General features: G+C 37.6%; 3 protein-coding genes across 3 annotated transcripts in view; 1 reads left to right on the top strand and 2 right to left on the bottom strand.

Moving 5' to 3' along the window:
• The window catches only part of LOC127617104 (RING finger protein 145-like), a 41,596-nt gene extending 27,581 nt beyond the window's left edge, over positions 1-14,015 (bottom strand). Inside the window, exons 1-3 of the mRNA XM_052088993.1 lie at positions 13,729-14,015; positions 12,160-12,403; positions 2,531-2,639 (exon numbers count right to left, since the gene is read on the bottom strand). Of these exons, the coding sequence (XP_051944953.1) occupies positions 2,531-2,639; positions 12,160-12,343 (293 nt within the window). The 5' untranslated portion in view covers positions 12,344-12,403; positions 13,729-14,015. The remainder of the gene's footprint in view (positions 1-2,530; positions 2,640-12,159; positions 12,404-13,728) is intronic.
• A 1,570-nt stretch (positions 14,016-15,585) lies between these two features.
• LOC127663130 (interleukin-12 subunit beta-like) lies at positions 15,586-26,127 on the bottom strand. Its single transcript, XM_052154600.1, has 7 exons — positions 26,007-26,127; positions 18,648-18,917; positions 18,296-18,407; positions 18,005-18,183; positions 16,916-17,085; positions 16,654-16,760; positions 15,586-16,003 (listed from the first exon to the last, which is right to left on the bottom strand). The coding sequence occupies exons 1-7, from the start codon at positions 26,032-26,034 to the stop codon at positions 15,859-15,861; spliced, it is 1,011 nt and encodes a 336-aa protein (XP_052010560.1). The 5' UTR covers positions 26,035-26,127; the 3' UTR covers positions 15,586-15,858.
• Positions 22,063-23,459, top strand: LOC127617184 (EF-hand calcium-binding domain-containing protein 9-like). Its single transcript, XM_052089108.1, has 3 exons — positions 22,063-22,198; positions 22,368-22,516; positions 23,262-23,459. The coding sequence occupies exons 1-3, from the start codon at positions 22,063-22,065 to the stop codon at positions 23,457-23,459; spliced, it is 483 nt and encodes a 160-aa protein (XP_051945068.1).
• Positions 26,128-26,513: the final 386 nt, after the last annotated feature.

Here is a 26,513-nt window from a genome sequence, read left to right as displayed (position 1 = left end):
TCTAACTCCCGAAACTCCCATTGACTCGAGTCAACGGGAATGGAGAGGTTTCATGGGGGTATCGGGAAGGTATAGGTGAATGCTGCACGTGCCCCGACCTGAGGGGAGCTACCCCAACAAGGCTGGGCGTAAGACCGTCAGGGTTTTTTCTTTTTAGAAATGACTGCCCTGAGGTCTTGCTTTGGGGCCTACTGAGGGTGACAAGCAGGCCCCCAGTCTCTACGAGGGGGAGCATGACTAGCCACGCTTTGTTTTTGAGCCTCACTTCTTAGAAGGACCTGGGCGGGGCTGGGTGGCCGACAGCCCCTCCCCTGGCCCGAAGGCTTCCTTGTGACTCTTTGACTCCTGGAACCTGGTGATAACTACATTCATAGCATCACCAAATAAACCAGAAGGCGAAACCGGGGCATCGATAAGGAAAACTTTCTCCTTGTCTCTGATGCCCGACAGGTTGAGCCATAAGTGTCTCTCCATGCTGACTAAAGCAGACATAGACCGGCCAATGGCGTGAACCGTCTGCATGGTCGTGCGGAGAGACCGATACATGGCTCGACGAAGCTCATAGAAAGCCGCTTCGTCGACCGTGGTGCCCACACTCAGGTCCTTCAACAGATCAGCCTGGTATGCCAGTAACACTGCCATAGTGTGCAAGGCAGCACCAGCTGAACCAAAGAGGCGCCGAAGCGCGCTACAGGCTTACAGGAAGGATCAGCTGGATCTGGGGAGAGAGTGAGCGATAGGGACGGACCCGTCTCTCGCTCCTCAGTCAGATCTATGCGAGAGCCCCACAATGAAAGAGTGGGCGCTGGCTCTTGGAAGCAAGCAAGAGGAGTGCGAAGCATTTTGAATGTAAACAGATCGCTATGCTCGCACCCGCCCCAACGCAAGAGCAGCATGCTCTTCCCCAAACACACAAAACTGGTGCGTGTCTGTTTCAGCCATAGAGCGTAAACATGGGAACACACACCGCTTGCTTTGTTTATCAGTTATTCTTTTTCTTCTTTTTTTTTTTTAAAGAAATGAAAGGTTTGTGCAAAAACAATTCTACCTCCTAACAGAGGAAAGTAGAAAGTTCTGACAGTCAAGAAGCACAATACACAGAATGATCTGAAGACAAAAGATCTGACAATGCACCTGTGGCACATCTATTTATAGCCCTGCTACAGGTGCATCCAATGAAATCACCAGCAGAGACTATAAATTCTAGTCAATTTCATTGACGCTTTGCACAGATATTCACAGCTGGTCACTCCTAAAAACGTTCCCAAAGCGCTAAATCAGTGCAGCATCAAATTGTAGCTTTTTGATAGGGAACGGAGTGTTTTGCTGTATATTTTTTCTCCACCTCTCTTTGTATTAAGATGTTCTGGTTTGCTAGAAATAGCTGTGTTTCCCCCTTTTTCTGTTTGTTGTAAAGCATCCTGGTTTTAGAAAGGTGCAATACAATTACATGAACCTCAAATTATTTGGACACTCAAGCCTCAAGAATGAATGTTATTCCATTAAACAAAAAATCTAACCAAGTTTTTCTAAAGAAAGATAGCACAAGCAAAATTTTCAAGCATAAAATAATCAAAGTAGTTTGTTAGGTTTAACATTATAAACACAAATGATATACTGTTCAAAATACTGGTTAGAGAAATCAGAGTTATTTTCATTAGGAAACAAAGGTGTTCAAGAAGAAATTACAAATGCACGACAGGAGGAAGTTGTCAACAGTGTAAATTTTAAATAAATTCAAATCTATTAAACCCAGTTTAGACATAATAGAATAAGAAAAATTCTAAATAATTCTTAGACAGTGATGGTATTCATTGTATCTAAACCAATCTAGGAATCAATATCTATAAATTATCAAGTTTATCTAGAAAGTACTCATTACATATAAAGCAATTTGTGTATATAATTATAAACCCCAGCAGATAGAGACGGCTGCTGTGAGTGTTAACTGTTGTGCTTGAGGTGAACAGTTTAATATATTCAGATGCAATCTGTTGGATGCACATTATCTGTAAACCCTGAAATTGAGTTTTAAAATGTTGTTGAGTTGTTCATTCTCTTCCACTTAAGTTTCAAATATGGCTGAATTTGAGGGGCTGTACGATGTTAGCCAATCACAACAATGGGCGTTTACATTGAAGTTTTAAGGAGGCGCTTAGCCTAAAACCAAGCATTTCAGACAGAATGCCAGAGACAAGGTGGAAAATTATAACATTTTACAAAATTATTGTTTTAATGCAAATAATGTTTTAATAACATTATCTGTGGACCTCTGGGAAGAAAATAAAACTATAAAAAGAGAGCATTTCATGACCCCTTTAAAGCTAGAATTAGGGTCTAGAGTGACTGTAGTACACAGAATATATGATTTCTGTCTTAATTGAATGGGTTCAGCTACAACTGACCTTCCAAGCACATGATGTTTTTAGAGTACTTTGCTGGCAAGCAGATGAGACTCAAGTCGAGAGCTGTTAGGGTAGGAAGCAGCTTTACTGTCAACCTCTTTATTATTTAAGTCCTAAACTCTCACCTTGAGATCTGGTGACCAGCAAACAGCAGCAGAGCAGTGAGCACATACAGGTAGAGCTGCACCAGATGTTGTCGGGGCAGAGTGAGCAGAACTAGACTCAGAATGTAGCCTGAAATAGAGAAAGTTAAAGAATGAGACTGCTGTTAGACCACTCAGTAAGGATGCTATTGAGCATACAGAAAGGCTTCGGAGAGCAGTTCTCTCTCTCTCTCTCAATATCTCTCTTGAATCAGGAGAGAGAATGCATTCAGTCAGACTTGGACACTGTGAAAGAAAGTCTAACAGCCAAAGCAAATCGACTGAATCCGGATATCCAGTCCACTGATAGTCACACCTGCAGAGAGAGTCCATGGCTATGTTCAAAATGGAATAATAGTGTACTGTTTATTGCAACTGTGCAGTATATACCATCAAAGTCCCTTTAAGGCAAGTCAGGTCACTCGGCGACCATGTTCGTAATGCCTTTGGGCAGCCTGCAGTACGCCATTTTCCATGGATACAAGTACAGCTCTAATCTACTTGTATGGGGAATTACCAAAATCTCGAAAATTGTTGGTCAAAATTCAAAGCACAAAACTTGCAATAAAATAAAATAGAAAATATATTTCAAATAAGCAATAAAATCTAACAACATTTGTCCTTTTGTACAGAATTTTTCAGGTTGATCCAGCTAATGCACAGGCAGGTTCTCCATGAAAACTGGTGATGTCTCAATCAAAAATGTGACTGGCTCTTTTAAATTCAAGATGAGACTTCCATTTCTAGAGCCATTCAGCACTGGTATACCAGCATCCCAAACAATATTGTCTCAGATCCTACATACAGCCTAGTATTTAAAAATGCAAAAAGTAGTTCACTACATCGTTGATGCATGATCTCACTACGTATGTTTGCATGCATGTTTAATTTAACGAGTGGCATTAAGTCAGTCAAATTTTTTACCATGTTGAGTCTAGCATGCTACCATACTACTATTACTATTTCTGCTGTATATATTGTACAGTAGATACGGCAGCAATTATAAGCGTAGTATGGTAGTATGCTATTCTGAAGTTAGCCTAGTTTATTATGTACTTTCAATTTGTGTAAAAAAAAATTCTATTTGTAGCCAGTCCAATAGAGTCAAGAAAGAGAAAAATCATAGTAGATATTGATGCAAGTTAATTGCATTTGCATAAAATGCATTACATGATAACATTTGCATACTGTGCATGACAACAACAAATAAATGTTGGATGGAAGCATTCCATTCTAAATGTAGCCATCAATGGAAAAACACAAGTCAAGACCCAATGCAAGTGGAGGATCTTGAATGGAATACAAGTAGGCTAACCTAAATTGAACATAAGATTAAGGTAAATCAGATGTAATAAAATGCCTCTTAAGATGCAGTATTCACTGAAACAAGTGCTGTGAACAATAAATACATGCAGTATTACACATCATAATGAACAAGTGTACTATAATACATTGTCAGACTCACGTACACGTGAGTACAGTATGTGTGTGTATGTTTATATTAATGTGTGTAGACTGCACAGGCAGGATGAGGAAGGAGATTAAGGCTTTTGCCGTGCAGATTAAGCCCTCATTATGCCACTGCCAAACCCCCTTGATCCCTCCTGTTGCGCAACTGTCTATCTATCCTACAACACTCATCCTGTAACTCGCTCCTCCAATTCACCCTTCTGCCATTCACAAACTCAAAACACACCACAAAAGCTTCCTCTCAAAAACACACACCAAAAATTGATGCAATAATAATAGCCATCTGAAAATTTCTAAAAAGATGAACGTGCAATTACGGTCACACTTGCTGGACTTGAAAATTATTGAAACTCTTCAATCAAATCAAATCAAATCAAATCAAATCACTTTATTGTCACACTACCATGTACACAAGTGCAACAGTAGGTGAAATTCTTGTGTGCAGTTCCGAGCAGCATAGCAGTCATGACAGTGACGAGACATATACCAATTACAATAAACAACATACTTACACAAAACAATTTACATATCAAATGTACACATACTTACACAAAACAATTTACAAATCAGATGTACACATACTTACACAACACAATAATTATATACAATGCAGAATATAGAACAGAATATACAATACAATACAATAAGTGGGAGTATATGAAATATATATGTGTATATATATATATATAGCAGTTGTATTGAGGAGAATATGTTGACAGTCCAGTGTGAGATTATAGCTGAATAAAGTGCAGTGCTAATTATTGATCCTGATAGATCAAGAGTTCAACAGTCTGATTGCTTGGGGAAAAAGCTATCATGTAGTCGGCTGGTGCGGGTCCTGATGCTGCGATACCGCCTGCCTGATGGTAGCAGTGAGAACAGCCCATGACTTGGGTGACTGGAGTCTCTGATGATCCTCCAAGCTTTTTTCACACACCGCCTGGTGTATATGTCCTGGAGGGAGGAAGCTCACCTCCGATGATGTTCCTGGCAGTTCGCACCACCCTTTGCAGGGCTTTGCAGTTGTGCTGCGGTGCTATTGCCGTACCAGGCGGTGATGCAGCCAGTCAGGATGCTCTCTACAGTGCTGGTGTAGAACCGTGTGAGGATGTGGTGGTTCATTCCAAACTTCCTCAGCCGTCTCAGGAAGAAGAGGCGCTGGTGAGCCTTCTTCACAACGGCCTCAGTGTGGACGGACCATGTGAGTTCCTCAGTAATGTGGACACCGAGGAACTTGAAGCTGCTGACTCTCTCCACCGGTGCTCCATTGATGGTGATGGGGCTGTGTTCTCCGTCTTTCTTCCTGAAGTCCACAACAAGCTCCTTGGTTTTACTGACGTTGAGGGAGAGGTTGTGCTCCTGACACCAGCGTGTCAGAGTGTGCACCTCCTCTCTGTAGGCTCTTTCATCATTGTCAGTGATCAGACCTACCACCGTCGTATCGTCAGCAAACTTAATGATGGCATTGGAGCTATGTGTTGCCACACAGTCATGTGTGTACAGGGAATACAGGAGTGGGCTGAGAACACAGCCCTGCGGGGCTCCAGTGTTGAGGGTCAGTGATGAGGAGGTGTTGCTGCCCATTCTAACCACCTGACGTCTGCCTGACAGGAAATCCAGGATCCAGCTGCACAGCGAGCTGTTTAAGCCCAGAGCCCGGAGTTTCTCATCAAGCTTGGAGGGCACTATGGTGTTGAATGCTGAGCTGTAGTCTACAAACAGCATTCTCACATATGTGTTCCTTTTTTCCAGGTGGGAGAGAGCAGTGTGTATTGTAGATGCAATGGCATCATCAGTGGAGCGGTTGTTGCGGTAGGCAAACTGCAATGGGTCCAAAGAGGGGGGCAGAACAGAGCAGATGTGATCTCTGATTAACCTCTCGAAGCATTTGCTGATGATGGGGGTCAGAGCAACAGGACCTTGTCTTTTTGGAAGAGAATTTATACCTTGATATTCCTAGCACAATTTATGTACTCCATGTGGGGATTTAATTCACCAAATATGTTAAAATAGCACAAATATTTATTTAGAATAATGTTGGCAGCATGTACACTATAATGAAGAAAATGGACACAGCTCAAAGCACTATGCAAGAACTTATGGATGTAATTAAATATCTCTTTTTGTTTTGTTTTTACTGCAAACATACAGTATATGTAGCCAAGTGGGGAACTTTCATATAATTTAAACTATCATAAACTGGACGTGGCCCCTTTAAGAGTTTTGTGAAACCCACACTCCAGCACTCTCTCGTGTTAAATACATGTATACTGGCTAGAACGTGTACGGTGCAAGAGAGCTCCCAGTTTTGTTCATCGGTTGAGAATCCTTTGGTTAAATATAAAAATTGTACACAAAATTCTCATAAATTGCATTAAATATTTGTTCAGAAGAGTGGTGTTAAAATTGAGTGTTTGTTATGGGTAATTTTTGAAGGATGCATATGGATTGCATGTGTGGAATTTGACCACGTTTTGGTGCACATGCAAGAACTGGGTATGCAAATTTAGTATTAATCATATCTCACTTAAATGATTTATAGCCCAGGGTGTTTCCCAGTTTAGTGAATAAGTATAATACGTTATATGTGAAAAAATTTGTAATTGTTTAAACCGTTATACCTGTCCTTAAAACCTGGTTAGAAATGTATAAAATGCTTTGAGTGATTTAAGTAGGTACTTAAGTGCCTAATGTGCTGTGAAAAATATAAGCAGGTATTAAGTATGAGTTGAGGCATGTGGATATGCTAATGCCCTCTTTGTGTTTTCATTTAACATTAGCCTCCTCCTTTCAATTTCTGTATTTTCTTTATTACACCCCCAATCAACCACTGTTCCTTATTTTTATTTTTAAAACGGCCATCAGAATAAACCCCCAAAATATATTTTTGTATCCATGTTGATAATTTTCCACCCATTGGCTACATATACACTCACCTAAAGGATTATTAGGAACACCTGTTCAGTTTCTCATTAATGCAATTATCTAATCAACCAATCACATGGCAGTTGCTTCAATGCATTTAGGGGTGTGGTCCTGGTCAAGACAATCTCCTGAACTCCAAACTGAATGTCAGAATGGGAAAGAAAGGTGATTTAAGCAATTTTGAGCGTGGCATGGTTGTTGGTGCCAGACGGGCCGGTCTGAGTATTTCACAATCTGCTCAGTTACTGGGATTTTCACGCACAACCATTTCTAGGGTTTACAAAGAATGGTGTGAAAAGGGAAAAACATCCAGTATCGCGGCAGTCCTGTGGGTGAAAATGCCTTGTTGATGCTAGAGGTCAGAGGAGAATGGGCCGACTGATTCAAGCTGATAGAAGAGCAACTTTGCCTGAAATAACCACTCGTTACAACCGAGGTATGCAGCAAAGCATTTGTGAAGCCACAACACGCACAACCTTGAGGCGGATGGGCTACAACAGCAGAAGACCCCACCGGGTACCACTCATCTCCACTACAATTAGGAAAAAGAGGCTACAATTTGCAAGAGCTCACCAAAATTGGACAGTTGAAGACTGGAAAAATGTTGCCTGGTCTGATGAGTCTCGATTTCTGTTGAGACATTCAGATGGTAGAGTCAGAATTTGACGTAAACAGAATGAGAACATGGATCCATCATGCCTTGTTACCACTGTGCACGGTGGTGGTGGTGTAATGGTGTGGGGGATGTTTTCTTGGCACACTTTAGGCCCCTTAGTGCCAATTGGGCATCGTTTAAATGCCACGGCCTACCTGAGCATTGTTTCTGACCATGTCCATCCCTTTATGGCCACCATGTACCCATCCTCTGATGGCTACTTCCAGCAGGATAATGCACCATGTCACAAAGCTCGAATCATTTCAAATTGGTTTCTTGAACATGACAATGAGTTCACTGTACTAAAATGGCCCCCACAGTCACCAGATCTCAACCCAATAGAGCATCTTTGGGATGTGGTGGAGCAGGAGCTTAGTGCCCTGGATGTGCATCCCACAAATCTCCCATCAACTGCAAGATGCTATCCTATCAATATGGGCCAACATTTCTAAAGAATGCTTTCAGCACCTTGTTGAATCAATGCCACGTAGAATTAAGGCAGTTCTGAAGGCGAAAGGGGGTTAAACACAGTATTAGTATGGTGTTCCTAATAATCCTTTAGGTGAGTGTAAATATGAACAATATTGGAAACATTTTATTGGTTATATTACTCCCATTGATACTCAAACTTTTCTAATGTAAAACAAAAATGAATGATCTTGTGTAGTCTTGTGTTTTGGGAAGTTAAATTTGACTGTATAGTAAATGTTTGTAGAAAATATATAGAGGAGATATAGTGACCTTTTGCTGGGCAGTTGCACTTAAAGTCATTTAAATATTCTTCTCCCAATACAAAATGTAAGTTAAAAACAATGTGTTCTATTGTTTTTGGAAAAGATATGTGATGGTGGAAATATTGAGCTGCAGTGGCAAGACACAATTTTATCTCAGTATAGATTAATGGAGAGTATACTGGCACACTAGCTTTGAACAATGCAATTAAAGTACCTGGGAATAACGTTGGCACTGAAATATGAGGAAGCTCTCGCCAAGTCAAAGAGCAGAGGACTTGGCCAGGTCTGTGGTGGGATAAAATGTTGAAAGACAGCCTATATTATCAGATGGAAAGTGCCTATGAATCTTGCTGACAGCAGATGTTCTCCATTTCTCAATTTAACCTCCCTGCTGTAGTGCCATCGGCCAAAGCACAATCCTCTCCTATGTAGCATATACTACAAATCAAGCACACAAACTCATTCCTAGTTATTACCATTTTGTACGTTTTTCCAAGTTATTAAACAAACTGTGAAATAAAACAAACGAATGGGAATTATAGCCACCCTTTGACCTGGATTACAGCTCTGCACACACTCTGGGCATTCTCAAAAAAAAATGAGGTGCCAACCTTGAAGTTTGACAGACTATTACAGATGTTCCCATGTTTGAGGAGCACTTGTTGACTGTTTTTTCTTTACTATCCAGTCCAACTCATCCATTTAAAAAAATTAAGTTTAGATATAATTTATATTGGTCTACAAAACTCATTAACAAAACTTTTTAAAAAAATAATTCCGGTAAATTTTAATGACTGACTTGCTAAAAGAGGATAGGCCACATGGCAGGACTAAAGCCCAGAATGTAATTATATATATATATATATATATATATATATATATATATATATATATTTTTTAACAGCTTGAACAAAAAATATAAAGCTGTACTTAAAAATGTTGCCTTCCCTTGTGTAAGGAAGGCCATCTCTTTAAATCCTAATAGCCTTGTGTGTCAGATATTGGCTCAGTGAAATTGAAATGTTCAAGAGAGTGGACAGACCTATGCTTTTTATGTTGTTATTGTACAATTACACAAGAGCATCTCAGGGACAGGCGAGTTATTTCAAATCTAAGACAAACCCAGCAAGCCTCACATAAAAGAAGTCCAAAGTTTCTCCTGACAGGAGCACTTTTCACTAGTGGGAGCTAGTTGGACTCTGCCCGCCATTCAGCAGGGGGTCCTGAGGGTACCGAAGCACCAACTACATTGGACAAGTTGCACCTGCACAACAAAGCTACAGCAAAGAACAAAAGCTGCTGCATCCCTTGTAAACAGAACACCAATAAGGGCTCTGCTTTGAAATGTCTACACCTAGTCATTGCTTCTATGCAATAGCATATGTCTGTGTATCCACCCAGTAATAAAGTGCAGTGCAGAGATGGAAAAATTAACTTGATTGTTGTCTACCGTTTTGTGTGTAATATCTGAGAAAAACAAATAATATTCACTGGTTCCGATATTCAATTTTGCATATTTTTTTATAGACGTCTTCGGGTAGTGTGTTTTAATTCAAAACAATGTATAAACATGAATCATTTTTTTTGCGCTTTGAATTTGGTGGGTGGTGGTCTATGTTCTAAAGTCATTGCGAGACGTTCTATTGTACAAACACATCCGTATGTACTGTAATCCTCTCTCCAGTGTATACAACAGCCACATGTGTGTAGCGCATGAACACACACACACACACACACACACACACACACACACACACAATAAATCAGGGTCATTAGGGTTTGCTCCTTTGACTAGTAGACAAACAACTGTTGCAAACACTTTCCTGGAGTCTGTGGTTTTAATCAAGTTTTATAAACAGTTTAAACACTGGGATTATTTGGGTAAAATTTTAGTGAAGTTTTCAGATGATCCAAACCTAAAATTTGTTCTTCAAATGTCGGAAACCCTTTCAGATAGTATGGAAAATGAAAAAAAAAGAACATGGACAACTGAGGAGGGGGAAATGAATCATTCACAAACAATAGCACATTTTCAAATGTTCCATATCGCTCACACAAACACAAACACATCAATACAGCACGATCCCTGTGAATAACTCATGAGCTGGGTCTGTTTGGCAGTATAGTAGATGAATGGCGGCTGATGCCACGCTCCACTGAGTCTTTTGAAAACTTAGGACAGGGGGCTGTATGGGAGACCTGTGGCATGAACCAGTCGCCTATGACTCCACCACTGTCAGCAGTACCACAGGGTAAACAAACAGTGAAAGAGTAGGTGCAAACAACTCAGGCCTGACCGGAATTCAATTATTTATAATTTGGTGATTTTATTTCTATTAAATTTTTTTCATTCTCTACTCAATCATTTCTCCGCATGTGCCACCATTTGCCAAATTACCTCAGAAATAGAGTGCCGCTCTGGGGTAATGTGATGAACAGACTGCCTGTCTGACCTCTAAAACTTCTTAACTTATTTCCAATTTGAAAGCATCTTCAACTACTAAAACTAACCACAGTATTAAAAAGTCTATCTTTGATAACAGCATACTTATTCTTTAGCCTTGCCAGGTTTTATAAAACAAGGAGGGAACAGAGGAATGATTATTGCTTCAGAAAAAAAAAACTTTCTGTACACTGATTTAATTATATCAGCCATATATTCCCTTACAAAACGTACCATGGTAAAGTGATTGTATCAGATGGTAACATTATAGTACTGTGATATATTTTGTGGGACTGAAAAATTATCTTATTAAAGGAATAGCTAACCAAAAAATATCATTTACTCACCCTCATGCCATCCCAGATGTGTATGACTCTCTTTCTTCTGCTGTACACAAACAAATATTTTTTTTATATTTTCAGATATTTATCTCAGCTCTGTTGGTCCATTCAATGAAAGTGAATGAAACTTTGAAGCTCCAAAAAGCACATAAAGGGAGAATAAAAGTAATCCAAACAGGATTCAGTGGTTAAATCCATATCTTCAGAAGAAATATGATAAGTGTGGATGAGAAACAGAACAAAAAAAGTCATACACTTTCAGGATGGCAAGAGGGTGAGTAAATGATGAGAGAACTTTCATTTATGTATGACCTGTTCCTTTGAAGGCTTGAAATTGCCAAAAAAATTAAGATTTCAAAAGTGAGATTGTTTTGAGGAATGAAGGCTATACAATGATTGACTGATGAGTTTCTAGAGAAAGCAGTTTCTTTTTTGACAGTTTTTGACTTAATTTTGACCTTAAGACATGCCAGTCTATTGCACACTGTGGTAAATCAAAAACACAAAGACAATGTTAAGCTTCATTTAACGAACCAAATAGCTTTCAGCTGTGTTTGATATAATGGCAAGTTATTTTCTAGTACCAAATTAGCAATTTAGTATGATTTCTCAAGGAAAAGTTGCTGGAGTGATGGCTGCTGGAAATGGGGCCTGTCTAGATTTGATAAAAAATAACTTTTTTCAAATAGTAATGGTGCTGTTTTTTTACATAACTGACTATATTTTTTATCAGTTGAATGCCACTTTGGTGAATTAAAGTACCAATTTCCTTCCGAAACAGCAAAATCTGTACATTATTCCAAACCTTTGGCCGCCAATGTCTGCATGCATTGTTATTATAAAATAATTAGCTAAATGCTTCTGAAAATAGTTTTAGATGGATTATAACAGATTGTCATCAACCTGTTTAAACAGTACTACCAGCAATACCATGGTACTACCATAGTATACATCTAAATTCTGTGATTCTTCTGGTACTTTTTGGTTAGTGTTACTTAGACAGCACTAATTTTAAGTTAACAGAAAAATGGTGTGGCACTCACCCACATAGTGCAGATAGAGGGCTAGGTACTTGTACTGGAAGAGAGGGTTATTGTTGAGGCTGCTCCTTTGGATCTTCTGGAAGAAGGAGCTGACATCCCAGCGGTACAGCACCTCCAGCAACATGATACTGGGTATCCGCAGGCCCACATTCAGAACCGCCTCCACCCGCTCTTTCACAGCCATTGCACCTGACTACCGCCAACCACACACAATTCACTGGCAGTATCACACACCAGCACTTCACTGATAGAGGATAGAGAAAACAGAGAGATAGAGAAAGGAGCATCACTGTCAGTGAAAAATAATTGTATTTTTTTCAAAGAAAGCTTTAAACAGAAAAGAAAAAAAAAATGCATTTAAATCACTACTCCTTTACCAACCAAATACAGGTGCAAAAAGTTTGTGCTTGGGCTATAATCAGACAGGCGAATTAAAAACGGTGACAACATTGTGCAATGTGTCTAATAGGCAGTCAGACACATTTGTTATTCAAAAAACTATTTATTTTTCCATAAAACATTAAATATGGCTACCAAAACCATCATTACAGCCCAAGCACAATCTTATCTAAGTGGATGAAAAAAATCTCCTCAGCACATTGTAAACAGCAGCCTTGTCTATAGGGAAACAGTAACAGAATGGCAAATTTTTGCGATGTATCCATATCAGTGTTCTGCTGTACATCATTGATGTTACATAATTGTAATGTGGTAAAATGGTAAATTGCTCTTGTGCAACCCATAATGCTAGCCAGCGAGAGACACGTGCAGCAGCGAAATGAACTGTAGTAACCCCGCACTCATTGAAAATTAATTGTGTGTGACTGGCTGAACTCAGCGACTTTCAACCACAAGGGTCCGTTCACACAGAACGTATATTCACCCTAAAACAAGCTAGACTCAGTGCCACAAATATAGCACAACCCAATTCTCTCGAGAAGCTTTTCAAAGTTTTTTTTTTTTATACGTTTTATTTTACTTGACACAGTGCCTGTAAAACGTGGCGCTCCAGCACGAAACGCAGCGCAACGGTCAAACAAGTCCGTCTAGCGCGTTTGTATAGGAAAACTTATGTGAAACAACGCGGACGGACGCAAAAACGCTTTCGGCGTGAACAGCCCCTAAGCCTGTTGCAGTAGCCTAGGTAGCCTACTAAATAAGCTGCCCATGAAAATAACAGGTTTTTTATTTTCGTTCTATGTATTTATACATGATACAAATAAACTTCGTTTAAACTTCGTATCGTGTGATAGCCTATATTAATATAAAAGGTGTAACAGAAAAATGTTAGGCTACTAGTAGCCCAACTGATGCATGAAGGAAACATGAACGAATACATATACATATATACATATATATATATATATATAGTGGTATTTATTTAATCACACGTTATTCATGACAATTTGACACAGCTAATTTCATGTGTCCTCTCTCTCGTGATGCTGCTAAACTGTAGTGACCTCGGATAAAACCCCCGGCATGCATGGAAACACTGACACAAACATGTCCGGAGCACCCAGCTCGTTGAACCACAATTCACAAAGAAAAAATAAACAGTCAACTCACACGATTGTGACACTTAAGTGCTCTCAACTACGCCGTCCGACCTTTTTTCTCCTGTCGGATGTCAACCATGTTGACGGAGGAATGAATGGTTGGCGGTCTCAGGGAAATGGCATTCCTACCGAAAAGACGCAGCGAGGCACCGAGACTCGTTTCACATCATCCCGCAGCCATTACAGATTGCCACAGTGATCAGTACTGAGCATGTGCGCCGCTGAGAGCGGATTACCGAGCGCAGTGGCATCATGAGGCACACGTTGAAGACAGGCAGAAAAAGAGGAAGAGAGGGGTTGGGACAGGTAAACTGATGAGTGTGACTAGACGACTCAGCAATCACGGTGGCAACTGTGCAGTAAAGATTATCAGCCGTAGCCTATAATGAACGTGCTGACCACGGGCTGTGAATACCATAAAAATTATAATGGACTTTAATCAGTATCTGTAAATTCTCTCTCTCTCTCTCTCTCTCTCTCTCTCTCTCTCTCTCTCTCTCTCTCTCTCTCTCCCCTTTCACTCAATCAGAGAAATATCATGTGGTTATAAATTGAATTTTTGCACACTGAATGGGGAATTATCTCCAAACCCTTAGTAATTTCTCTTGTGGTAAGGTCAGTGTGAGAATGCATCGCTGCCTCAGCTGTTCACTGATGTTGATGACATGAACTTCCCTCCCATTTAAGCATATGACTGAGCATCATTCTATGATGTAGCACATGAGGAATATACAGTAAATGTCCATTCAGTAACAAAATAAAAGGCTGTCACATGTGCAACCCACAACAACAGTCCCCATTTAGAATCTCAATAACACAGAGAACAGTTACCAGGCTGAGATTGTATCATATAAACCACATTGGTCTTTGCAATCCCACATTATATAGCTGGAAGTCATTTTATGTTAACTGGAATAGACAGAGTAAGAGGTCACAGTAGACATTTCAAGTCTACATAAAATTACCATACACTATTTTTAATAGAATGTCTGTTGCAATATGTATTGAATGAGAATTTTATAGCTGCAGACGTGTTTCTGGTTAAGCAGGTGCTACATATAGATTGTAAATTATTTAATTATGAGCATGTGGATGTTTCTATCATCCTCCTAGCAAGAGCACCCAGAGGGAGTGAGCCAATATTCTCTTTTAGTCTCTATACTTCATAAGTAGGCCAGCAATCTTTACCCTCTTCACTGCCTCTCATAATGATGTTGAGGAAATGGTTCTCAAATCAAACACTTGTTACACTTGCCCTGAAAAGACTCTGATAAGGAGGGACTGTTGCCTTCCCAAGAAGCACTGTATAACTTTGCCTAATTCACCTTAAACTCATAGTAGTGGTGAGGCTTTACAAAATCACATTGAGAATACATTGTCACAGGTCATTCTTATTAGATTAAGGTGTCTAATGTACAGTATATGAATACAGTATATGTCAAACCCTGTTCACAACCAATTATAATTCTGTAATGATGTATATTTTAGAGTAATATTCGATAAAAAAAAACAACCTACAGTGACATCAATTATGTCTGCAAGGTATTAATTATTATTTGATTAAAGCTTAAATTATTTATGTAATTCTTAAATATTTAGAATAGCATGCACTAATGAATCATTCACAATAAGAACAGGAACGTCCATTAAGAAAGTAAATAGGGTCAATGTTGATTTTATATGGACTTGAATAATAAATACATTAATCATACCTATTTTTATAAACCAATTAAATGTACAGGTTCTTTACGAAATGTATTATATGTAATGATTTTTATTATATATTCTCACCTCTTTAAACATTGAAAACACATTCATTATCTGGATGGTGAATAGAAGAATTCCAGTCATTTAGATCTGCTTGGAATTCCCTCTAATGGCATTTCCCCTTTGTTTTTCTTTTGTTAATAATACCTTGAATTGCCAATTTGACCACAGTTATTGAATGGCAGGTTTGCTTTAGTCCCTCAAAATTACCACATTAAACACAAATTGTATCACTTCCAAAAATCCACAACCTATGTTTTTCATAATAGGCTATTCATAATGATTATGTATCACAAATCACATGTTTTTTCTAGGTTTTTTTTAACGCTTCATTTCATGGTTTGATTTTACACAACACTTGTACAATCAGGAATTAAGAGGGATGATTGGTTCTTCTGCTCTGATGTCGAAGTTCTGTAGAGAGACCCTTTAAAATTTTGGGAATGGCACACAGTTTTGCTCCACCTGCTGTAACAGTATTTCCTGTCTTGCTTATCTTGCACAGTCTTGTGCGGGATCTACAAAGTAAGAAAAGACATTTAATTAGGACCCCAACTCAGTCCATAACTTGCAAATGTGTGCAATATTTAGCAAGCTACTGTGCATACTATATGGAAGTTCATAATTGGTGAGACATGGGATACACAATGGATACAATCAAGACTGAATTAAGGCCATGTGTATTTTATGTCACATATTAATGGAAGTATATTAGTAACATTTCAATCATTATAAATAATTTTTTGTACAGAATAATCATGTAATACATTAATAAATATAATTAATTTTAAAGACAAGAAAAATACATACATTATTACAAGCTCACATATTATGTGTTTGTATTACATTATACAGCATGGTCAAAGTAGGTCTAACAGGTTGTAGAAGTCAGTAATAATTTATGACTACAGAAAGTACTATTCTGCTTAAAATGACTGCAAAATTATGCATAATAAATTAGAATATCTTATTTAACTTGTTTTCTTGGTTCCTCTGTCTCCTGTTCTGCCTGGTATTACATCTTTGGGGAAAAAAAGTGAAAGAGCATTACAGTATTTCTTCAATCTGTTCTAAAATTAAAAACTGTTAAAATCAATTATTGGGGATATATATGGAACTTAAACACTTAGATGTGCAAAACAATTTTACAGCTATTACATATACATACTTGTACTGGCTCCACTCACTCCAAGAGGAATTACAGAATTCATCCCGTGCTCTCACACATACGGTCTTCCCTTTTGTCACTGGTAGCTGGTGACTTTTTACAATCTCCTATGATAATAAATAATCACACATGTGATTATTGTTGTTATTAATGTTGTTATATGATTAAAATGTATTATAATCTACCCATAAAATACCTTTTTAAATCCCAAGCTTTCGCTATGCAATGGTTATCTAGACATGTCTTTCAGGATGAACAGTACCTCTTGTGAGTTGGGCTTGGAGCAGTCACATTTTTTGCATTTACGACAGTGAATCTCTTTTACTTGGAAGATGAGAGGGAAGTAGGAGGCTGGTGTGCTCCAGGATTGTGGATATCCTAGTTCTACAGATGTTTGATTGATCCGATTAATCGCTACCATATCAGGCCTCACTATGGAATAGAGAAAATATTATATGTTACTCATTCCGATGAGTGGTTTGTTGCTACCATACTAGAAACCTAACTTGTGGTAACATCTAAATTAACAGGTTTAAGCCAAAAAAATATTGTTTAAAGAAATTGCTCACCCAAAAATTGTGATGCCCCAAAAAGCACATAAAAGCATCATAAAAGTAATCCATGTGACTCCAGTGGTTAAATCCATGTCTTCAGAAGTGGTATGATAGGTGTGGGTGAGAAAAAGATCAATATTTAAGTCCTTTGTGTTTACAATAAATATCCACTTTCACTTTCACATTCTTCCTTTGTTTTGGATGACTCAAATTATTTGAGGACTTAAATCTTTTTAGATCTGTTTCTCACCCACACCTATCATATCACTTCAGAAAACATGGATTAAACCACTAGAGTTGTATGGATTATTTTTATGCTGCCTTTATGTGCTTTTTGGAGCTTCGAGGTTCTGGCCTCCATTCATCTGAGCTGAAATATTCTTCTAAAAATCTTCATTTGTGTTCAGCAGCAGAAAGAAAGTAATACACATCTGGGATCCCATGAGGGTGAGTATATGATGCGAGAATTTTCATTTTTGGTTGAACTATCCTTTTAATATAGTCAGTCAACCTTACTACATCAGGTTACACCAACAAATGCAGTTTTAAGGGTTAGATTAAGTGGAAATATATCCTTAACGTAACAATTACAGGTTGCCACTATTTATTGTATTTGTGCTGTGATTAAGCAATATCACACATGCAAGAGCTTGCCCAATTGTCTGTCCAATAATGCTGTTTGTTTTATCAAATTATTGGACTGTAAGTGTTTTATAATATAAGCTACATGCTGCTTCATACAAGATATTCTAAGGGCCCAGCTCAGTAATGGCACTCCAATGTTTTCTAGATCTTACCTATATCCATGATATAAAACTTTGTGGAGTAGGTTTCTAAAACAAAGCTGCTTCTGAAATAGATGGTTAGGTTGATGTGCTCCACCTCTTCTGCATATGGACAGTAGTCTTGGTCTACGCATGTGATAATCTGTCCACTGGAATCCAGATGGCAGTTGATGTTGCTTTCACTGTGATAGCTAGATGTAGATGAGAATAACTCTTGAGTCTTTTTGTTTTTCCACCCCTCACATCAGCACTGATTGCAATAATGAACATGTCTATTTTCAATAGCAAAATCTGGAAACTTACCGTGTGGCTTTGATATGAGCAACAACAGCAACGTGTTCATTCCTGTTCTCACCCCATGTCCAGGAACATTGGAAGGAGCCTCCATAGTTATTTGTTGAACAATGGATGTAACCTAGTTAGATTTAAAAAATACTTTTGAACCCACTTGGTTAATCTGTGAAATTGATGTTTGTGATTAAACAAATAGAAAACAACTGTGTTGTCAAGGATGCACATTGAAATTCACTTCAAAATGCAGTGAAAGTATAGAAATTAATGTGTTTTGCTTTAAAAGCTTAAAAAAGGTCAAATTAACTGTACAAAAGAGATTTCACCAAGTGCTATATTATTAGAATGTAAAAGATAGTTTTACCTTTGCCAGGTGTGTTCTTGATAATCTTCCTGAATGTCCACTGAGCAAGCACCAGTGAATGGTTCAGGTAGGAGCCCTCAGTGTTGAAGCAGGAGTAGTTGCCCCCCCTCCACCCCTCTACTGTAACTGTAATCCTGTTTCCTTTAGCCTCCAGGCTTTCCTCTTGGTTTTTGGTCCATGTAACATTCTGCCCTTCATAGGCTTCTCCACAAATGAGGGGTACTTCTACCATGTTGACATCTTTATCTGTGTCCACATCCACCACAAGCACTGATGACAGACAATTGAAAAAGAACATGAACGAGAGATACAATCAGTAATACATCAAGAGATATATAGTAACATAATAAAAGCATCAACCCACACAAAAACCTGTCAATCATGAACATACAGTATATATATATATATATATATATATATATATATATATATATATATATATAAAACAGTTAAATATAAAATATGTTACATAAAGGAAAATTGCCATTTTTGCAGTATTTTGAAATATTTGTTGCATGTACTGTATGTGCAACAATGTGCGACTATGAACATACGTATTATATATGAGTTTCACATATATTGACACATATCAGATTTATGGAATATATTAAAATAAGCACACACAAAAAAATTATAGAAAGAAATAAAGAACACTTTAGGCAAGCCAGTGTTAATTTTATTTCAGTATGTAGCATTATTTTTAGAAATGAAAAATGAAAAGGAATTGTCTTGGACATGATTCAGACAAACAAACCATTTGGCTTGAGTGCCCAGTATCTCTCAGGCATTTTGATTGCTCCCACCACAAAGAACTGGAGGAACAACAGAGATTCAAACAAGTGAAAAAACATCTGTTGGTAAAAGACAGGGAAAAAAACCCTTTAGATTAGCATTTAGATATTGTACTCTTACACTGTAGCAAATCTTTTGTCAAGTAACTAAAACATTGTGTTTCATAAGTCAAAATTATTAATCAACTTGACTACATTAGGTTTCACTTCGGTCAGGTGGAAATAGCACCTTAAAGTAAACTGTAAAAAATAGTAACCATTTATTGTTTCTTTAATGTTTTATTTCTACATGACCTAACCCTTGAATATTACTTTTTGGTGTCATCTTGTATAGTCAGGTTGATTTACAATTTTTCTGAATTGCTATAACACTAAACCCCATTCTCTGAACCAAATGCTCAGTGGCCTAAACCCATTTTTCGAATCAATCACTCTTTTTGCAAAACACATTCTCACTCACTAAAACACATGTAGCACTGTGATACACTTGTGTTGCAAAACGGTAAACATGGGCAGCAAAAGTTAAACACAACTACAACACAGTTATCATTGTTTTCACACAACGACTCAGAATTGTTTAAACTTGTTTCTAATGATGTGAAAACGTGATGCTGAGGCAGAATGTGTCTCTCATTGACTTTAATTTTGCAGTTGCACAACATTTGTGAGTTTACTGTAAATAGTTTTTCATTTAGAGTGTTCTTTGTTTGATCGGGTTTTGCAGTTGGACTACTGTATTTTTACAGTATACAAGTGCTGAATATACAGACATTAAATACTGTATTACTTGCAGTACTCACAGTATACAATATATTCACTGTGCTACTGTAAGTTGTGATTACATTATTTTTTTTTTTTGCCAGTATTGCCAGTAAATAAATAAAAAAAATAAAACATTGTAACTACATGCCATGGACGTTGTGTTCAACATTTTCTGATGTAGTGTCTAATGAATGCTCTGTAGTGTATATATATATATATATATATATTGACTTGATGTGTGTATGATCTGAAAGCATTGTTTGATTGAGCACAGATGAAATGGTTTTGAGGCGTTTGTTTGATTTTGCTTGAAGAGTCAGGAGTTTTGTGAATGTAGTTTGAAGATTTGGTTTTGTGTTTAAAGTTGTGCAAAAATAGGTGACATTTTCAAGAAATGTGTTTTAGCAATTCAGAAAACTGTAATCATATTTAATAATATTCTTTCCCCCTAAATAAAGCCAATTAATTTAGGATGTTATCATATGACGCACATTGTTTTTCAGTAGACATTAAACCCATAACAAAGAATGACTTTCCTTAGATATTTTGGAATAACATGCTTTCAAAGAGCACACTTAGCATTATACAAAATTCTGACTAGATTATACAATATAACACTCTAAAGAAAATGTTTACCTATAAATTGTGCTATGTTAAATATGAATTTTTAAATGAAATAGTTTTATTGAGGTCAAAAATATAATTTAATATCACTGAATCAATCAATTTGATTTCACCAACAAAACAAATTTTAAGAGTTAGACCAGGTAAAAATAACTCTTTAAGGTAAATAAAATTGCAGGTTATAAAAATGCTTTCAACCTGTTGTCATATTCATAGTGAGATCAATCTGCTTTTTACAGTGGAGTCCACATAAATATTTCTTTAAATGGAAGGATAAAGTATTTGATACGAAATCAAATAAATAAATGAAATAAAACTGTTTTAAAAGTTTAGAGACTTACCACTGGCCACTCAATAATCCTACAAGATCAAGCACCACAACCAGATTCTAGCTGTTTTGGTGCTGTGTTCAGACTGCAAGCTTATAAATTAAGTTGTCAGGAGTGTAAAATTTCCCTGCTCAGAAAATTCCTGTCAGAAGGTTGAGGAACCAAACACAGCACTAGATCCTGAGTTTTCCTCTGACATTGTTATTTATCTCACTTTCACCCAAGTGATCTATTGAGTCTCTTTTCTCATATTGGATTAAATATTTACATTACATATCCTGTTTTAGAGAAAACAATGCCTTTATTGGGTTGTTTTATTTATTCCAGGTGCTAATAAATTGATATAGCTGATTGTTGTTCTGAGTGGACTATGGATGTGATGGATGGAGTCTAATGAGGAGGAAAGATACTTATGTCACTATTTGTTTTCTAACCCCCAATACCTTGGGTATTTTTGGCACTAAGTCTCATTTGAGAGTGGCCAGATGACATTTCACCTGGTTACTGTGTTTGATTTACATGTCCCTGCTTGTCCCTTTCTTTAGGTTTTTTCAAATCCATATAAATCAGGTAATTCCCCCTTTCACTTGGATAATGCCATTTACTGATTTATACATTTTGGGATTATACAGTAGTATACAGTAATATATACATAAGGGATTACACATTAAACATTGATGACACTTGTCAGAATTACTTTTTAAAATTGTGCTGAATGACTGTGTTTATGCCCAGATAAAGGTTTGAATCATGGAATGTTTCCCAACATTTTAAAAAAGAAGGTAAGAAAGAAAATGGAACTCAGTGACACTTTGTGAGTCGAATTCTAGAAAACGATTACTATGGTAACAGTACTGTTGTTAGATTGTGGCAGGCTACAGTTGAAGCAGTCCACATTCAAAGAGCAGAATGAAGTTAAAAGAAGGAGTATTCTTCCATTATTTGGATTTTGACAGGTCTTATTGCCTTCTGTCACTGAGAAACACTAAAATAGTACATGAATATTTCTGTCTTTTGGATGTTCATAACACAAACACTTTGAACGGTAAGAATATGCTCATACTTAAAGCACAGTATATTCTTTTGTGTACAGTTCCTCTTTATCTTAACTGAGGACAAGTCATTCATCTGTAATTTTTCAATGTTGATATAATACTATGATGGAATTTTTAAATGCAACATAATTTGTTGCGCTTTTCTTTTCCATTTCTCAGACATTCAGTTCTATCACTTCATGAGGCATGTGACAGACCTGGGGAAGAAAGACATAATGCTGACCTTTGACATGCTGGATTCTGATGCCAATGGAGAAATTGACTTTGAGGAGTTTTATATGCTTGTCTGCATTCTGCTCAGTAGTGAAGTAAGGCAAAAAAAAAAAAAAAAGACTACATCAAAAACACCCCACCCCCTCTTTCCCCTTACAAACACACACACACACCACAACCATACAGTAACCACAATATCTGAGCATAAAAGCCACTTCCTCTGTTTAATGATTACAAATGCTACAGGAAAAACCCAATTAACTACTAAATTTCCTCTCTATTATATATATATATATATATATATATATATATATATATATATATATATGGTTATTAATGAGCTAGGTCTGATCAAGTACAGCATACATCATCCGTATTCAATTCTCACATCATTACTTACTGTAAATTATTAGTTCAAAAATCAGTCTTCATTTACTCAAATTTTGAACAATTATACTCTTTGCTCTTCACCATGCAATTAAAATTAACAGGGTTTGAGGCTTTCAGGCTTTAAAAAATGATAATCATAAGCTGTTGACCATTGATCAATGAGTCTATCAGATCAGTCCAATTTGTGAATTAATCATTCAAACCAGTTTTTTGAACTGGATGCAATTCATTGAAAAGATCTGACTCAAAAGAGCGATTTGTTAGTGAATCGGACAGCTACTTCTCTCACGTAGAAGAGTGGCAATATATTCTTAAAAAATGCACCTTTTGTGTTCCGTGGAAGAAAGAAAGAACAACATGACATTGAGTAAATAATGACAGAATTTTCATATTTGGGTGAACTATTCCAGAGTAAATTAAGTGCTGATTTGTCTCCGTTTATGAATACAGCACCATGTGGAAGAGAACTTCATTTGTTGCTATTCCGACCCTGTCTTTAATCTGCTGGACATGGATGGGAGCACATCCATCAACTCAGCAGAGTTTCAGTCTGCTGGATTCCTTTTTAACCTGGAGCGGTCTGCACTCGAAAAGATCTTTCACGAATTTGACGTCACTGGGGACGAGGTACAGATGTCATATAACTAACAGGGCTGGGTCACAGTATTCAGAAATGTAATCTATTAATATATTTGTGAATATGAAAGGTTCTTTCAGTCAGTTTAGGTGAATATCCTTCACTGTATATGGATTGTCCTGTTTGATCAAAGCATGACTTGTGCATAACTGGCAACCAAATTTAAAACAAAATCTTATCTTATTCACAGTGCCTGAATTACAATGAATTTCACATGTTCACCATGATGTGCATTGATATACAAAAGGAATCCAAGAAAAAGAGGTGGAAGTGGCCACTGAAGAAAGCTCAAAACATCAAGCATATTGAGCCAGACAATACAAGTCTAAAAGATGTCCAACACACTTTCCAGGATACATCCAGATGAACCAGCTTCTTCACTGAATAAATGATACTCAAGAAATGGAAAAGTAGTATTTATTCTACCTACTATGTTTTTGCAAGAGGAAAAATAGTTACATTTATAGAAATGAAAAGATGCATTAATGAGAAGTTATTGATGTTGTATAGATTAGATTGAAAATATGAACAAAATCCCCCCAAAAAAAAAAAATCTTTTGGACACTAAAGCAGCAACACATTAAATGTAGAAATTACATTGCATTAAATAAAATTACTGTATAAAAAATGGCATCTGCAAACAAGTGAGACATTTTCTCCTAGCTAACTTCACTTTTCTTAAGCCTTTTTGCAAGTACTTTCATTTCAAGGTGATTTTTAGTTGTGTTGAGTCAGTTCTCATCAATTTCCCACAGGTCTCCTAGCAGTGTTATGACATTATTAACATGATATAACGTCTGACAACCAGAAAGTGTCCAAATTCTTTTGGATTATTGGGGACCATACATGTGTGATTTCAAGTGTTGTTTACATTTGTTTTGACCATGAAAACCTTTACAACCTTCAAAATATTTCTGAGTGAAACTGAGCTTTCACATACATACTGTAGGAGAGGAACGAGAGAGAGCTCACTAAAGACTGACTTCCCACAATCACCACTAAAAGGGAAGTACTCTTGTCACCTTTAACAGATGACAACAGCATGTCCCCTGACACATTGCCCTTTCTAAATATCATTTACATTTGACATTTTGAAAAAAAGGAGACAAAAAACAGTTTTCAAAATAATGTTCCAGTTGACTCGATGTACAGTAGCCAATTCTCTAATTTAATCAATGAGAATGTGGTTCAGTTGTTGAGTTTGAAGTGATACCAACACTTACAGCAGCTTCAGGTTCTGAAATTGTAGTATACACAGTTCTGTTACTGTTTCAGAATAGCTCACACATCTCTCACATTTCTATCAAAACTGTACTGAGTGGTTAACATGGAGTGAACATGGAGTTTCCTCAAAATGTAATATAGTGTAGTAGAGAGAGAGAGAGAGAGAGAGAGAGAGAGAGAGAACTGTGAAAAGGTTTTAGGGAGTTGTAAAATGTCGTATAGTGAGGATTTTATTCAAATTAATGCCATAATGTTTTATTTATCAGTTAATGTCAAGCAAAGTGGTCAACAACAACAACATAAAAACACAAAAACAAATCCTTATTTGGTCTGACCACTATATTCCATTTTAAACAGCACCAATTCTCCTAGGTACACTTGTGTGCAGTTTTTCAAGGTTGTTTCAAGCATCTCGGAGAATTTACCAGAGTTCCATGTATTTAAGCAATCTCAATGGCCTCTGTCTCTTCATGCAATCACAGAATGACTCAGTGATTTTGAGATCAGGGCACTGTGGGGGCCATACCATCTATACCATACCAATAATAGTCATAACACGGAGAAGGACATGGTCAATATAGAGTGGCACGAATTTCATCCGAGACTGCTTGTCCCTTGCCCTTGCCCATTGTCATCATCGTCCTCCTCATCCTTCTCCACAACCTCTTCCTTCTTGTCTCTCTGGCTCCATTGTTCCAAAACTGAATTAACTGACTCAGGCTCTTTTATCTATCTATTGAGAGTTCTGATTGGTGTGTGATTAATTTTGACTCTTATTGTTTCCATCTGGGTAATTGTGTGCTAATTGAGCTCGAGCTGTGCTGACTTGAGTGAACAATATTGAATGCTTGTGCTTTCTAAATGACCACATGGTGTAGGCAATGAGAAATGAAGGGATTTGTGTGTAGAGTTATGCAGTGACAGTTCAACAAATCTGACTCATGTGTCAAAACAGGGGAATAGTGTCAGAGGTTGGTAGTAACACGTTACATTTACTTGAGTAACTTTTTTAGGGAAAATTACTTTTAGAGTAGGTGTGGCATGGGGGGCGTGGTCGTGTGTCGGTCTGCGGGAGAGAGCGAGAGCGGTGAGGCTTGTCACCTGGTTTGTAATTACCTCTGACACCTGTGTCTTATTATAGTGATACGGAGAGAGACATTTAAGGAACGCCAAGTGTCGAAAGCGAGAGAGAGAGTGTCCAGAAAGCACGACAGACGAGAGAGTGCGTCCCAAGAGTGCTCACATATATAGATATCTTTAACAAATATTGAATTGTTATCGACGGTGACCGTCGATTCTGTGTGTAAGAAAACACGACCAATAAAAGGACTGACCTTGAACCTGCCTCATTGTCTCCTCCATTGCTCCCACCGCATGAAGGATACTAACGCGTGGATCACCCGTTGGTATCTGGCTCTCCAGCCCTTTAAATTCAAGGTGGTCCACAGGCCGGGGGCACAAATGGTTGTGGTTGACTTTCTCTAAAGATGTTGGATGTTGCCCCGGCCTGAGTCAGCGGTGGTGGCATGTGGCATGGGGGGCGTGGGCGTGTGTCGGTCTGCGGGAGAGAGCGAGAGCAGTAAGGCTTGTCACCTGGTTTGTAATTACCTCTAACACCTGTGTCTTATTATAGTGATACGGAGAGAGACATTTAAGGAACGCCAAGTGTCGAGAGCGAGAGAAAAGATAAGTGTAAGAAAGTATTGAATATTATGAGGTGTTTAACAGGCAGTGTATGGGGAGCAGATCGTGTGGCGTTAAGAAATATTTATACTGCATTAATTAGATCAGTTCTAGAATACGGATGTATTGTTTTTGGTTCAGCTGCTAGTTCATCTTTA

Source organism: Xyrauchen texanus, chromosome 23 (assembly GCF_025860055.1).
Source record: "Xyrauchen texanus isolate HMW12.3.18 chromosome 23, RBS_HiC_50CHRs, whole genome shotgun sequence".
Lineage (NCBI taxonomy): Eukaryota > Metazoa > Chordata > Actinopteri > Cypriniformes > Catostomidae > Xyrauchen > Xyrauchen texanus.
Note: the sequence above shows the minus strand (reverse complement) of the source record. Positions and strands in the feature narration are given on the sequence as shown.